General features: G+C 31.0%; 1 protein-coding gene across 1 annotated transcript in view; it reads left to right on the forward strand.

Moving 5' to 3' along the window:
* Positions 1-17,224, forward strand: part of LOC132924046 (neural-cadherin-like) — a 130,886-nt gene that overhangs the window by 104,731 nt on the left and 8,931 nt on the right. Inside the window, 20 exon segments of the mRNA XM_060988114.1 lie at positions 329-518; positions 1,083-1,226; positions 1,655-1,770; positions 3,239-3,403; positions 6,036-6,173; positions 6,257-6,443; positions 7,385-7,618; positions 8,164-8,336; positions 8,424-8,573; positions 9,019-9,324; positions 10,137-10,410; positions 10,987-11,195; positions 12,335-12,532; positions 12,535-12,636; positions 12,638-12,670; positions 12,744-12,950; positions 13,620-14,097; positions 14,818-14,960; positions 15,088-15,348; positions 16,427-16,774. Coding sequence (XP_060844097.1) covers positions 329-518; positions 1,083-1,226; positions 1,655-1,770; positions 3,239-3,403; positions 6,036-6,173; positions 6,257-6,443; positions 7,385-7,618; positions 8,164-8,336; positions 8,424-8,573; positions 9,019-9,324; positions 10,137-10,410; positions 10,987-11,195; positions 12,335-12,532; positions 12,535-12,636; positions 12,638-12,670; positions 12,744-12,950; positions 13,620-14,097; positions 14,818-14,960; positions 15,088-15,348; positions 16,427-16,774 — 4,056 coding nt within the window.

Consider the following 17,224-nt stretch of genomic DNA (forward strand, 5'->3'; position numbering starts at 1 on the left):
TAAAGGGTGGTGACGACAGACGAATATTTGCATTACTCAAATTATTTTTATACTATTTGTGCATAGCAATTATCTAAAAATATTATACGATATATGGGGCATTATAATATTAGACAGTATATCAAATAAATGGATATAATGAAACACATAAATAATTGTCGTTTCCTTACACATTTGAAGAAAGTAATATGAAAATCTCTAGTATTTAATATATTTCTATGTTTACGAAAAAATATATTATATAATATTATACAACGTAATATTATGAATAATATCGACAAGGGAAGACTAAACTACAATATTTAATAATATCTATTATTGGCTGCAGGTATATTATTATGTGGTCGATTCGCCGCGGAATGAAGGAAAGGATTATTTTGAAATAAACACAGAAACCGGTGAGGTATTCACGAAAATAGTTTTTGACAGAGAAAAGCAAGGCGCGTACGCTCTGGAAGTTGAAGCCCGAGACGGAGCCCCATCTGCCAGGCCCAACAATGGCGAAGCTCCGAATTCAGGTATATTGTGCACTATACACGAAACCATTAAATCGTTACCACTCCACCCGTAAATAATTAAACCACCTCACTCATTCACAACCAATCTTTTCACTTACAATCACATTTCAAACAGCATTCGCCTCAGCACGACGTCAAAGGGCGGGGTGAATCGCTTATAATGGAATACACTGATTTTCTCGACATTTTTAACAGCTTTTGATATATTTCTTTTATATATTATTACGTGTATGTAATTTACGGACAATTGTTCTGTGTTAGTATTACACATAATAATAATAAATAATAAATAAATTAAAAAATAATTAAAATTTAAAAAAAAAATAGTAAAAATACTTTTTTTTAATTTAAATATTCTGTAATTACTTCAAATTATTAAAACATAAAAAAATAAATACATTTTCAAAAACTTAAATAATATATTCCGGAATATCAGTTATTATCTTTATAAAAAATTTAATTTCTCTAGCTATAACATGTGCGCGTCTCTGATATAATATAGGTATAGGTATTATTACCTATTAGTAACACTTTATATTAATGTTCTCGTAATGTGTTTTTTAGTGTCTAAGTTCATACGAATTGGTATTGCTGATAAGAATGACAACCCACCGTACTTTGACAAGGCCTTATACGAGGCTGAAGTCGACGAAAACGAAGATATACAGCACACAGTACTCACCGTGACAGCGAAGGACCACGATGAATGTTAGTATATTATACAACTATATACTGATAATAATTATATATTATATCTAAATAGATGAGGAAGAAAAGTGACTAAAATGTTTAGGTCAGACAATGAAATACCTCCCCTCCCAAAAAAAAAACTAGACCCGTCACTGTTATACAAGCCATCCACATATTTCCACATTTCACATAAGATTTTTTTCGGAAAAACAATCGCTTGTAAAACAACGCCGTTGCGTTTTTGAAAAAAAATTGATATGAATATTTAATAAAAACGTATAATTCTGTGAAATACCCATTACTAATATGGTAATCACTTCTTCGTCCATAGTATAATAATATTATTATAATAACCTTTATAAACAATATGTGACTCAAAATCATGTGTCATTTGGAAACGTTCGGGTGTAAAAATAAATGTTTTTCATTTTTCGTGTCGTTTACAGCGTCCAGAATACGTTACGAGATAACAGGAGGAAATCTCGGCGGGGCGTTTGCAGTCAAAAATATGACCGGTGCCATTTATGTCGCCGGTCCATTGGACTACGAGACGAGGAAAAGGGTAAGACAAAAAAACGCATTATTGGCCGTCACCCGACGTGCCGCTGATTCATTGTTTACTACCTAATAAATTAATAAACATAATATTATTATTTAATAGCCCAGTTGAAGGTATACCGATGTGAAACTGGGGAAATTGTTTTTTGGGAAGGAATATTCTCAAGAATTGCATTCATAATAATATTAATAGTGTTGAGTAATAAAATGTTTTTCTACAAAATCCTTGTTATTAGTAACTATTACTTTATCAGGAACATATAAATAATTCACCATTTTTTCATCTATACATATACTTATCAATAACAAAAATTATAAAATTAGTTAAAATATGACTATAATTGCTGTATACTTGTCACTAAAATATAAAATATTTTCTTGAGAATATTCCAGTTACTTAAAACATTCCCTGTTCACATCACTAAAGTTTCGATTAATTCCGCTCAATTTTTATTTTATTTTTTTATTTTTTCATTTATTACTTTTATTTAACATGATAATGACAATTACTGCTAATTTATTTTACAAAAAAAAAAAATCATCAAAATAATAGTTAAATATCATTACAAACACAAAAACTACACACTATATTTTTTAAACTGTTTGAAATGCAATAAACATAATAACATCATGTACCTAGCTAGAATAAGTACATGTCATCCTGTTTTTATAAAATTCACTCGTTTGCAATCAGCGCATTATGAATAATAATTCACCACTTGGTTTTCAAATGTGGGTCTGCGATATATTACAATAATGTACAATCCATACGTCTAACAGACCCAGATTAAGACTTACCGTACCTCTTTGAAATATTATAAATAATTTGAAAATAAAAATAAAAATGTTTTCGTTAAGACCATTTTTATCATCGTGGCACATATTTTATTCACGGTAAATAAACAATAAGTTCAAACTTTGAACAGGTCTTCCGATATGAATAGACTAAACCCATAGGCAAACCTTTTACATTATTATTATTATTATCTATTTCTTTTCAAAAAGTGCAGTTGTCGCCAAACCGTTTTGGCTCCCCACGATGTCGCTGTAAAGTCACATTGTATTATTATTATTTATCGTGATGTTACAAACAATGATCCTCCCTACCTCTGCCCACACCTGTAGTGTTAATCTGGCGCCAAATGAACTTGCGCCTGAAAATTCCAGTCATATGTACTGGTTTTTATCCGGTGCAACCCCGTTGGGAGTACATCACGATAATAATATAATATTGATGTTATTTTATATTATATCTCTTTATTTTCGATTTATATTTTTTGTCCCTGAGATTATGATTTCTTCCATTTTTCATCAACATCGTTTGCGATATTTTTATTTTTTGTTTTTCTTTGTTTTTTTTTTGTTATTATTTTAATATAACACTTGCGCAATCGCTATATAATCGAAAAATATCAATATTTACAATGTTTATGATCAAATATTTGACTTCCGAAAAAACACCGTGTGTACAGTACGAATTACATCTATCCGCGTCGGACAACTTGAAAGAAAACCACACGATAGTTGTGATCCACGTGAAAGACGTTAACGATAATCCACCGGTGTTCGAACGGCCCACGTACAGGACACAAATCACTGAAGAGGACGATCGGAACTTGCCCAAACGCGTCTTACAGGTCCGGCGCGTTTGCCAAACGCACATGTAGTTTTTAAGGCGATTTCCCGTTGCATGCAGCATGACGTATTTCACCATGCATATAATATTATATAAGTATTATACTTATCATTTAGTTAGGTCTATAGAGTGTTGCAACTCGCGAGTCGACGGCCGCTGCACTGAAATGCGCGTTTAATGACAATGATATTGTTGTACTATACATAATTTTGCACGAACGGCATTCTAACCGTTAATAGTTTTCACTAAATTATAATAATAATAAAATAATATGATAACGTATAATACATTGTGTTCTACGAGATGATTTATCGTGCATGCTCACTCTCATTTTTTCTTGTAGTGAATACATTTTTTCAAATTCTGAATATTTTAGAATATTTAAATATAATATACTTATAGACCTTATTTTTATACCATATTAAATATTTTTTCATTACTGAAATAGTGTCCTGTGTGAATATAGAAATTTCTATTTTCCAAATAAAACCACCCTATACTATATACAATTTATTAGATAATATTTTTGAAAATTTTAACGAATCAAAATCAAAATTTAAACGATTAGTTTATTCAGTTATCAAAACTTTTTATATTAAGGATAATAGTGCTTAAAATTACTTTATAAGAATTTATAATTTAGCTGACCTGGTAATGCTTTGCTATACATAAATAAAAAATTAAAAGTTTAATATCAATTATTGTATTTAGTTAATATTATATAATTACTTTTATATTATTATTATTATACCTGTACCATACGATTATACCCTATCTTACGCCTTCATCTGAAATTGAATGTAAAATAAATTCATTATAATAGTATTTATTTTGGACCATTTTTACAAATATTAAAAATGTTGATAGATTAATTTAAATTATTATTGAAATTTTAAGCCACCATAGTCTCATATCTTCCAAATCCATTATCATCAATCATCATATGCCTATATTATCATCAGTATAAAAATTTTAATAACTCAAAAACTACACGTTAAAAATTTAGTTTGATTTTTTAAAGTTTTCTGAAAAATTATCAATTAAATAATTTTTAGTAGATAATGATGTTCTTTTTTTAAAAATTAAACAGAAGTTTGTATCTTACAGGAACTTTTTAGTAGTACAAGCAATCTCAAATTTGAAAATATATTCTTTTAGTATCTATAATTAAAAAGTCCAAAAATCAGATTTTGAATAACTGCATTACTGAAGGAAATAAGAGGATAAAGCATGCTTACGATACTTAGTCATCCTGTTTAGCATTATTTTATTATTTTGACGCGGCATGTTTATAATTGTTTATGTATAATTGCCGATTTATCAGTAAAAATCGATAATATTTTATAAAATATGAGCACGTGTTGTAGTGTTTATTTATTTACTTGTTCAAAAGAAATGTACGTTTAAAAACAACAGCAGTAATAGTATATAATAACATAGCAATATTGCTATTTATAAGTACAGTATAACTCTCCTACAATCCCCCCCCCCCCAAACCAATAACGATCAACAACCCTTTTCATCGTTTCCCTTTTTTTCATGCGCCCAGTGTAGTTTAATTAAATAAGAACACAGATAAGTGTATCTACATGTTTGCATGGTTGTAATGTAGTACGAATTGATATTGGCCGCTTCCGACAACTTCCAAGATAGCAAAACGACAGTGGTGATTCACATTAACGACAAAAATGACATGCCGCCAGTATTCAACTCACCGCTGTATGCCACCGAAATGGAAGAAGAACTGGTCGGAGCGTATCCACACCATTTATTACAAGTACGTATCCGATAGATCGAACGAACAGACGGACGCCCGCCAATAATAACACCAGATTACAGTCTTGTAAAAACTACTTTTTATAACTATATACAAGTATTAAGTTACAGATACTTATTTAAAAATGTATTTTAAATACATACATATATGAATACTGAGTAAAAGAGGAATTGAGTACAGATAGTTTCAAGTATTTTAAAATTGTTTGCAAACATTGTTTTCCACCAAATAAATCAACTGAACCAAATGTTTTTTGGCATTTTCGTATTTTATATTAATTTTGTGAGCGTTTTACGTACTAACTTGGTACAACTTTAAATTACTCATCTGTTTTCTTTTTAAAACTTTTTCTGTTTTATTTCTAAATTTTCAGTTGAGTAAAATCACGTATAAAAATGTATTATTTTATACAATTGTTATATAATATTCTCATTTTTTTTTTATTATTATTATTATTTCACATGATTAAATTGTATTAGCGTTTGATTATGAATACAGATTATTTGAAAGAGTATTTATAATTCGTATTCGAGTACTTACTTAAAAAGTATTTGAATATTTTTACTCTAGTACTTTACAAGACTGCTGGTTTATCATTGAAGGGGTATATATTTACTGATTTGTTTATCGCCCGTTCGCATATAGATCTCGCTATAACCAATCGGATCCCCACAGGTAAGGATACCTATAGTCTTGTCGCATCCGGTTTTATCCAGCACTCGTTTATTATAATAATATAGCTGTAGATCATTGTTGCAACCCTTTTTATATTTTACACGATTTTTTTTAAATATTTATCAACTTGTTTTCTGAAAATGGCAACAGCAATCTTAATAATATATCTAATATGATATAGGTAACGGCCACCGATGGCGACAAAGATCGTCCGCAGAACATCGTTTATTTCCTCACGGGTCAGGGAATTGATCCCGACAACCCGGCCAACAGTAAATTCGACATCAATCGTACATCGGGAGAAATATTCGTTCTCAAGGTAATGATAACGGATCGAGGCGATATTCGCCTACTAACTAAAATATATTTTATTAAAATGTCACGCTTGAAACGCGTTCACAGCCTTTAGACAGAGATCAGCCGAACGGTAGACCACAGTGGAGATTTACCGTGTTCGCGCAGGACGAAGGAGGCGAAGGATTAGTCGGATATGCTGACGTCCAAGTCAATTTAAAAGACATCAACGATAACGCGCCGGTATTCCCGCAAGGAGTGTACTGGGGAAATGTAACCGAAAACGGAACAGCTGGTAAGTATTTCTCACGATTTCAGGTGAATACATAAGCCTGGGATAATTAAAGAATATGTAGGTACATACATGACAAATAATGTTCTTTATTTTTGTTACTTTAAGTAATCAAATTTACTCGATTTGTTCAAATAGGTATATTAGGCAGGTAAGATAGTCGATAATAGATAGTATTATTATAATATAATAGTCATCGGAATAATTTGTTTTGACGAACTTGTCGGATGCAAATAGATAATTATTATACCCAGTGACGGGTTATCGAACTATTATAAAAATCTCGACATCCAACTTTGAGAAATTCGAACAAATCAAAATTCGTTAGTAATTAATAATCGAATTGAATATTTTTTGAAACTCGAACATCTCGAATAGTTCTAGTTAAATCAAGTTTAATATCCATACTATAGTATATAATTAATCCATTTATAATTTATATTCTGTAAAAGTATAAAATTTAAATAACCGTACACTAGTATACTATATTTTTCCCGTTTAGTTCATATAAGTTTGCTTGTATGATTTTATAATCATATAGTTATCCGTTTAAAGTTCAAAAGTTAGAAAAAATTAACTAAAAAGTAGACTAATTTCAAGATAAAAAGTTTGAACTCGAGTTAGAGTTTGTGAAATTAAAGTTCAATCAATTAAAAATTATTATATTATATATAATTATTAAGTATTATCTAATTATGATTAAAATTAAAATAATACGGGAAATATTGATAAAAACATAAAAAAAGTTAATTATTTTTTTTTCAAAGTCTTCTTCAAAATTAACTTTTGGTAATGGATAGTTATAGGTAGAAAATGTAGTGTATTCATTATACTACTCATGTTTTACTTATAATATTATGGTATAACATTATCACTATTACTACCACTGAAACATTGAAAATCGACATTACAACGTATATCACAATAATTGTGTGTGTTTTTAGGAATGGTGGTGATGACAATGACGGCGGTGGATTACGACGACCCAGCCGAAGGCACTAACGCTAAATTGATATATTCGATCGAGAAAAACGTGATAGAAGAAGAAACTGGCACTCCGATATTCGAAATCGAATCCGATACGGGTGTCATCAAGACAGCTGTATGCTGTTTAGATCGAGAACGCACTCCAGACTATTCTATCCAAGTGGTTGCCATGGACGGCGGAGGCCTAAAAGGTTAGGCAAACTATATATATTATGCAAGGCAGGGTATTAATGAATCAAAAAGTTAATTTAATTTTAACTTTTTTAAATTATGTTTAGTTACTCTAAGCTGTCAACGAATTAAATTTTCATTTTAAGAAGTTACTTTATTTTTTTACATTTCAATCGATGTCTTTGTGTCAAAAAATATTTCTGATAATGTTTGGTGAGAACTATTTTTTTTTTGTGGTGAAAAACTTAAACAAAGTACTATAATATAGAAATACTTTATACATACTATATAATTTTGAATAAGTAAAAAATATAAAGTAGGACAGCGCTATTGTAGGCAAGAAAAACTTTTATTATCTTGGCAAAAAATGTAAAAATATGGCGTATTAACTTTTTTTCATCAAAGATATTAACTTAATTGAGTTAAAAAAAAACTCATAGGCTTGACTAGCTTTAAATTAATATGCATAATATTATGTGAACATGTAACGTCCCGAATTAGCGTCACGTGTCCTCCGGAAAACTTTCGACTGTTGATTTTCTATGTAACAATTGTTTTGACACAGGTACGGGCACCGCTTCCATTCGTGTGAAGGATATCAACGACATGCCGCCGCAGTTCACGAAAGAAGAGTGGCTCACTGAAGTTGACGAGACCGACGGATTTAATTTCCCGGAAACTCCCATATTGACCGTGACGGTACACGATGAAGACGAGACCAACAAGTTCCAATACAAAGTGAGGCCACGTCGTAATAATATTTGTGTAGAACCAATCATTTTTTTTATCGCATTTTAATATCTGCTTATTTTTTTCACGTTTTAGGTGATAGAAAACAGCGGTTACGGAGCGGATAAATTCACCATGGTACGAAACAATGACGGCACCGGATCGCTTAAAATCGTTCAACCGTTGGATTATGAGGACCAACTGCAGAGTAACGGATTCCGTTTCAGAATCCAAGTCAATGACAAGGTAATAATAACGTGGTTAAACGTGGTCAACAGGTCGTGTGCCTCTTGACATGTTTGTTACAACCAAATGTTTACTATAAAAATATAAAGGAAAATATTGATTGTACAATTTAAATTTTATTATATCGTTTTCAATTTTTGAGATCACATATTATTATATACAAATAAATAATTTATTATTATTGAATTTATGTTTACGAAATTTAATATATCTAACTTTTTTCGTAAAGTGATATTTAAAAATGCTATACATATTATGCACAGTCAAAATGTTTCTCGTCTGTTTATGGTAAACATTTTGTTTTATATTATGAATTTGTCTTTTATTTATGAAGCCACCTAGGTTTTTTCTAACTGTTTTTCTATAAAATTTCTTCGGATAACAGTATAATAATAGTATTAATTATATTATTATATAACTCACGGATGGTTTGTGATTTTTCCAGGGCGAAGACAACGACCACGATAAATACCACGTTGCTTACTCATGGGTTGTCGTCAAACTGCGCGATATCAACGACAACAAGCCACAGTTTGAACGACCCAACATCGAAGTGTCGGTGTACGAAAACGTGGAAGTTGGCAAGAGCTTGGAAACGTTTAAAGCCACTGATCCGGACCAAGGAGGCAAGAGCAAAGTGTCGTATGCTATTGACCGTGTATCCGACCGCCGCCGTCAGTTCCGCATCAGTCAAGAAGGAACCGTTTCCATTCAACGGCAGCTGGACAGGGAAGAAACTCCTAGACATCAAGTATGTAGTTCTAACTATTATACAGATACTTATATAATAATAACGTAAGGAAATTTATATTTTGCGTTTAAATTAAAGCGCCTATAATTTATTTGAAAATTGCTATAAAACGATTTTAAAAAATAATATGGAATTGCAAGATACAAATTTTAAAATATTTCATTCGATAGATAGGGTCCATGATTATAGCTAATGTGTAATTGCTATTGTATAATTTTAAAAATAAATGCAATAAACAGAACAAAATGCATGAATAAAAACCAAAAAAAAGTATTGTAGCGCAATATAGTACAAGTCCATAATAAAATTCAAAATACTTTACTTAAATTGTTAATAATTTTAAAAATATGTAATAACTTATTTAATAATCCGAATATTTGATTTTTTAATAATATTTTATGACTACATAAATATAATTTATATAATTAGTACCTTACCTTAGTATATAACATTATACAATTATTTCTCTTGTCTAGTATAGGGATTGTTTTTAAAAAGTTTTAATTGTATAATAATTAATTTGAGTTTTATTTTTAGTTATTAAGTCTATGTTACTTTGAGAAAAATATTCGTGCAGTCTTAAAATAATATTTTTTTAAACCAAATTTTTTTATAAAATGTTCTAAAAAAAATATCAAGAAGCTCTAAATATGGTAAAATTAATATTTCTCAAAATACTATTATACATACTTGTTTAACAACGTATGTAACAGATTTCTTACGAAACAAGCGTCTAATTATCATTAAAAACAATAAAGAAACTAAATAGCAATCTGCCTGTCCTTTTACGTTATCGTTTTCTTGGATTTCAGGTAAAAATCTTGGCCATCGACGACGGCGTTCCACCAAAAACAGCGACAGCCACCCTCACGGTTATTGTCCAGGACATCAACGATAACGCTCCAAAGCTTCTTCGTGATTACCGACCGGTATTGCCAGAACACGTACCAGCCAGAAAAGTTGTTGAAGTCTTAGCGACCGACGACGACGACCGTTCGAAAAGCAACGGGCCGCCATTTACATTCAGGATGGATCCAAACGCGGATGACGTGATCAGAGCATCGTTCAAAGTTGAACATGATCAAAGTACCTATAACCAGCGCTATTTTTCTCCATCTGCTACAGGCCTGTAGCAACAATTAAACACTATGACTGGAGCAACCCGAATTTTAGGGTTGAGGGAAATATTAAAAATGACAATACCGTAGCTTATTTTTATTTTATTTTCACGTAACATCAACTACAATTTACTAAGTATTTATAATTTAGTTTTATTTTATTATTGAGTATAATATTAGCATAGGGCCAATTTTTGAACATATCTCACTGTACGTTTAATTAAATATTAATATATAATATGAAAGTGACTTAAATAAGAGGTCTAAGCTACCTAACAAATATAAAAGCTCCTTGAACATGTAAACAAATACTCAAGAAATGATTTACACTAAATTTGAAAAAAAAACTTTCAAGGTTGATCATAAACATTTTTCCTATTTGTACATCTCTTAAGGATAGACATTTTAAGCGCAAAATCCTGCTAAGGAGTAATAGATAGGTCTAAGTGAAGTAGTCATCTCCGGCACTTCCACCCAGCTACGGGCCTGATTCATCACCAGAGTAATAATTTTATCTTGAATCATTCATAAAATTCGTTTTCAGAGGGTGCCAACGGTGACGGTATGGCTGTAATCTCGTCGCTCAGGTCATTCGACCGAGAACAACAGAAAGAATATCTTATACCGATTGTGATCAAAGACTCCGGTAATCCTGCAATGACGGGCACAAGTACTCTGACAGTTATCATTCGAGACGTGAACGATAACAAAATGCAACCGGGATCCAAAGAAATATTTGCTTATAATTATATGGTAAATAATAATATTTAAAATTTATACTATGAATACTGTCATCAATATGGAGTGAGTTACTAACGTGTTTTTAAAAATGTATTAAATATATTATATGTATAAAACATGTTATTGAGTTACTAAAATAGCCTTGTAATCATAGACCACATTTGTGTAGAGGAGAAGTGACATGTAGTGCAATTTTCCTCTGATATTATTTGAGGGGGTTAAACGATAGGTACTTTTCCTTTTCTAACACTTGAAAATAGAACATGAAATGATAGAAGTAAAACTAATGGTTTATGACTTATATTCCAAATTTTAATGTAATTTTTTTCAATTTTCATTACTGTTTTTAAAATATTTAATTTTTGCACCATGTGCTATATTTTCCAATTACAGTCTACTCATAATAGTTATTATAGACTTAAAATATACATTTAAACTATTACTAAGTATATTATTGTATAATATTTTGTAAAATATCAACGTCAATATTTTCACATATACTATAACCGTAGTCAGTAGATCAGTCATTGAGTAAGATATCGATAACAATGATTATTGGTATAATACCAAATCCTGAAAAGAGGTATTAACCTCTAGGTATTGAACCGATATTTTACTACCTTATAATATTGAAAATGTTATTAAGTCATTGTTTTGTACCTCGAATTAAATTAAGTAGTTACTAGTGTAAGTTACATAGTAGGGTTCGGATTTAAAAGCAATATAAACAATATAAAAAAATAATTTAAAATGATTTAATGCAAAAAAAAAATATTAATTTTTATGAAAAAAGCAATTACTAAATGTACTAAACAATATAATAGATTTATGTCAATTTAATAAGTTTAAATGAAAAACAAAATTACTACCATATACTTAGACAAACAGTCTTCTGAAAAATTTTAATCCATTATTACCTACCATATTATATTTATGTGAATTAATATTATAGGTATTTATAATATGAGAAATAGCAACTTAGAAATAAATTTATAAATTATATATATTTTACTATACATAAGTAAAGAGTGTACAAGAAAACGCGTTCATATTATTTCTTGTGTTCTCATTACTGTGGTTAACAGTTATAACTATATAATATTATTATATTAATAATCATACTAATAATATACTGTTATAAACCAATTAAGGGCCAAGCTCCGGACACGGAAATCGGACGGGTGTACGTGTACGATTTGGACGACTGGGATTTGCCCGACAAAAAATTCTATCCGGACGGCACCGAACATCCGCGATTTAAGCTAAACGACACCACGGGAATGATCATGATGCGCCATGGTACGAGAGAGGGCCAATACCACTTGCGATTCAAGGTGTATGACCGAAAACACACACGCAAACGGACATCTCTGCGAACGTCACTGTTACGGTTAAAGAAATTTCGCCCGAGGCAGTTATGAACGCAGGGTCAATACGTATCGCTGGAATATCCGGACGAAGATTTCATCAGAATATGGAACTACAGAGTAAATTCCGAACGCAAAATAGTTAATTAAAAGTTAGCACGCTAACACATATTTTTTTTTATTAAATTATTAGACGCAGAGCTTAGTCAGGAGCAAAGCCGATAAATTCAAGGATAAACTTGTGGACATTTTAAACACACCCAGAGAAAATATCGACATTTTTAGTGTTCAGTTGAAACAAAAGTACCCTCCGTTAACTGACATTAGGTTCTCTGCTCACGGATCGCCTTACTACAAAACGGTGAAACTCAACGGCCTGGTATTGATGCACCGCGAAGAGGTATGACGATCGTTTTAATCTCCAATACTTATAATATTATTGAATAATCATTGAAAGTTTAAAAATTAAATTAAAAATAAAAATCTTTAATGGTATAGACACTTTTATGGTATTATTGTATATCAATTTAATACATTTATTTTATTCGGGAATATAATATTATTCTAAAATATTGTTTGACGTGAAGATTGTTTCATCTCTGACCACTCATCTGTTCTACCTGATTATTGTCGTGTTCAGACCATATAATCGTGTTTTTCTAGTACTAGTTTTCGATTTAGTTTACTGGTTGCTTTTATACTTGAGAGAGGTTTATCATTAAAATTGAATGTTGACTTCTAAAACTGACCGCTCTGACACTTAATAGTTAAGTCCTTGGTTTTAAAGATATAAAATATTTCCAGCTTTATTATGTGGTTTAATAACAATCATAACAAAGCTTAAGTTCCCAGAACACCTCGTCACAACAAGATAGGATTTGATCTGCAGGATAGAGTTTATTTACAATATCCTTGCAAAATTTGTAAATATAAATAAAAAATATTAAACACTAAAATATACCACTGAAAAATTAGACAGGCTGTTAAAATCGGAAAAAATATTGGAATTGTATAATACGTAATTTATTGGATTCGTTAATGTGTATTTATTTATTTTTTCTAAACTCAGATTGAAAAAGATGTGGGAATAAACATCACTATGGTCGGAATTGACGAATGTCTGTACGAGTACGTAAACTGCGAGGGTAGTTGCACGAACGTATTCGAGATTAACACGCTACCGTACATGGTGAACGCCAACAAGACGGCACTGGTCGGTGTCCGAATCGATACTTACGCAGAATGCACCTGCGGAGCCCGAAACTTCACGAAAATCGAAACGTGCCGATCGAGCCCATGTCTGAACGGTGGTCGGTGCACGGATACCAGAAACGGGCCGACGTGCGAATGCTTGAATGGCTTCAACGGACCCAGGTGCCAGCAGACGGCCAGGAGCTTCAAGGGTAGCGGATGGGCATGGTATCCGCCCTTGGAGATGTGTGACAACTCTCATTTGAGCCTCGAATTCGTAACAAGAAAAGCGGACGGGCTAATGCTGTACAACGGTCCCATAGTGCCACCTGAACCCGAAGAAACGCTTGTATCAGGTACGTAACGTGTGTGTGTGTGTTAAAGTTAAAATTGGGAACTGTTTATGTTTTTTTTTTTAAAAAGAACAAAAAACCATTTAAAATTAATAATTTAAATTTAAAAAACTGTTCAATGATCATCCCCTTGTGAACTAAAAACATAAATACATAAGATTTCAAATTTGAAAAAAGTAAAATTTTAATTAATTTTATATTAAAATGCTATTTAGATATTTAAATAAATAATTATTATAATAAAGTTACATAATCTACCATTATTAAATAATTGTTGTCAATTTTTCTAATATAAACTTTATCAAAATAAAAAACAATTACCAATATCTGCATAATATCTTGAAAATACGTAGTTACTGTGATCATATATATGTGAAAAATATGAATATAAAATATACCAATAAACGTGCACAATAAAATGTAGTATAATATTATTTATTAAATAAACTATATCCTTTTAAAAGTCATACAATTATTTTTTTATTTGTAGCTCTATGAAAATAACTAACTATATTAATCAGTTATTTATGTAATACTTAATAGATATAATATACCATCTTGCAGAAAGAAACTTGCCTATATAATTAATGTAGTAGGATTTTAATCTTTATCGTCAATATTTGTCAAAAGATTCGATATTTGAAATTATCAAAAAATAAATTTTGTAGAACTTCGTTGGAAACATGCTCATAAATTAATATTTTCAAACGTGTTTATTCACAGATTTCATATCAATCGAGTTGGATAGGGGTCAACCGCGTTTGCTCATCGACTTTGGGTCCGGTACATTAGAGCTTAAGGTGAAAACAAAAAAGAGTTTGGACGACGGCGAGTGGCATAAAATTGATGTATTTTGGGACACGGAGGTACGTATCACTCACGAGTTTGCATGCGATTTGCCGCTCATGCCTACATAAATTATATTATTATATTGTACTATTTATACCTATAACCTCAACGGATAACTTTACAACGAATCTTCCCGTATTTTAGAATATCCGTTTGGTGGTGGACAACTGCCGTTCAGCGGACATTTCCGAACTGGAAGACGGTTCGCATCCGGAGTTCGACGATGCCTCTTGCCAGGCCCAGGGCACGATACCACCGTTCAACGAGTACCTAAACATCAATTCACCGCTACAAATAGGCGGCCGGTATGTACAGGACTTTGACCCCACTCACTATCATTGGCAATCTGCCCCGTACGGCAAAGGATTCGACGGCTGCATTAAAAACGTCTATCACAACAGCAAGGTAAGTGACTTTCGACTTGACGATGATTACGCAAACTATTATACATATTTTATGTTCGAATTCATCAGCAATAATCAGCTATACAAGACTGCTATAAAATTGTATTAAATTATACTCTTTATACCTTTAATCCTTGTTTTGTTCTATACGTTCTCAACAAAAATTCATCGCATTTAATCACATATTAATGGTTATTGAGACCCAATCGATCGTATTTCCCGAGAAGGTGTCAAATTAAATAACGTAATTAATCCGTTATAGATTGATAAAAAAAATTCAATTACCTACCTCTGAAGTGATTATTTTTATGTTTTAGTCTGCCTACGCGTATGTTATACTTTGACTTTCTTTTTATTCCTATTATTAATATTCAATTGAATTATGCGCATTTATCGGGTGATAGGTAATTATAATATATAATAGATATGAGATATTCTCATTTTTATATTACCATATATATTGTATTATGTATTATACACTTACTGTACTTGAATTCATATAATTTTTAATATTAAAATAAATAAATTAAGTATATTCTTAACACAAATTAGGTGAGATACTACTGATACTAGTATATAACTTTGATATAAGACATCGCTTCTCTAAAGAAAACATTTTGTTTTGCATGTTTTAGACTTTAGTGCGTATAACTATTATTTTTATATTTTTATTGGAAATTTGGATAGCAAAATATTTGACGCATATGAATTAAAATATTTTAAAATGTTATTTTAATGTAAAATGTATTTACTATACATTTGTTATAAGTTTATTTGTGTATTTATTTTTCCAAAATATACGAATGTGTACAATTCTAATATTTCAGGTACCTACCATACTATTTATTTCATTTCCAAGTCATATATTATACATTATATATATATATATAAAATATATTAATATATAACCATAAAGTTTTTTCATTGTTTTAGTACGCATAATTTCGTATATTTTGGAATATTTAGAATAATTTATTATTATTATATTATGGTATTATGGTACCTCAGTGCATTATAAAATATAAATAATCCCGATAATGGACATAAAATGTTATACAATTAACATCTGTTATTCGCAGCTTTATGATCTGGCCAACCCAGGACTCACCAGGAACAGCGTTGCCGGATGTCCTCAAACCGAAGATCTATGCATGCAGTTAGTTGGCCACAGGTGTTCGGAACACGGATCGTGCGTGGGCAGTATGGTGGAACCGCGATGCGAGTGCAACCCCGGCTGGTCGGGTGCCGATTGCCTCACGCCCACTATACCAACCACGTTCCGGCCCCAGAGTTACGTGAAGTACGCCCTATCGTTTGACGCTGACAAATTCATGACCAAAATCCAACTACGGTTCAGGACGCGCGAAGAGCATGGAGAGTTGTTCAGAGTCAGCGACCAACACAACCGCGAATATGCCATTCTCGAGGTGCGATATTGTTATTAGCATTATTATTATTATTGGTATTAGTAATTTTAGTATTACCTGTACTGTAAGTACTCCACATACGAGCAATCGCTGAAATGAAAGAAGTTGCTGGTCGTAAAATAAGTTAAATTCAGAAATATAATACTAGCTATTTATTAAAATGTTCAAAATATTTCTAAATGTTTTTTAACATAAACATTGTTTTGAGTGACGTAAAGGAGCTTGTTCTAACAATTTGAAAAATGAACGTATAAATATGGCCTTACCCACTTTAGGCCCCTTATACATCTAGTGTTTACCACTTGGAGATCAACTTATGGTCATTTTAAAATGTCGTGATACAAATTTTTCAAAATCAAACCTGGATTTTTCTCCTTTGTTTATTTATTATTATTTTTTTTTTTTCACTAAGAATTTAATTTTTTTCTAATTTAAGTTCACTGCCAGGCC

The sequence above is a fragment of the Rhopalosiphum padi genome, chromosome 3 (assembly GCF_020882245.1).
Source record: "Rhopalosiphum padi isolate XX-2018 chromosome 3, ASM2088224v1, whole genome shotgun sequence".
NCBI lineage: Eukaryota > Metazoa > Arthropoda > Insecta > Hemiptera > Aphididae > Rhopalosiphum > Rhopalosiphum padi.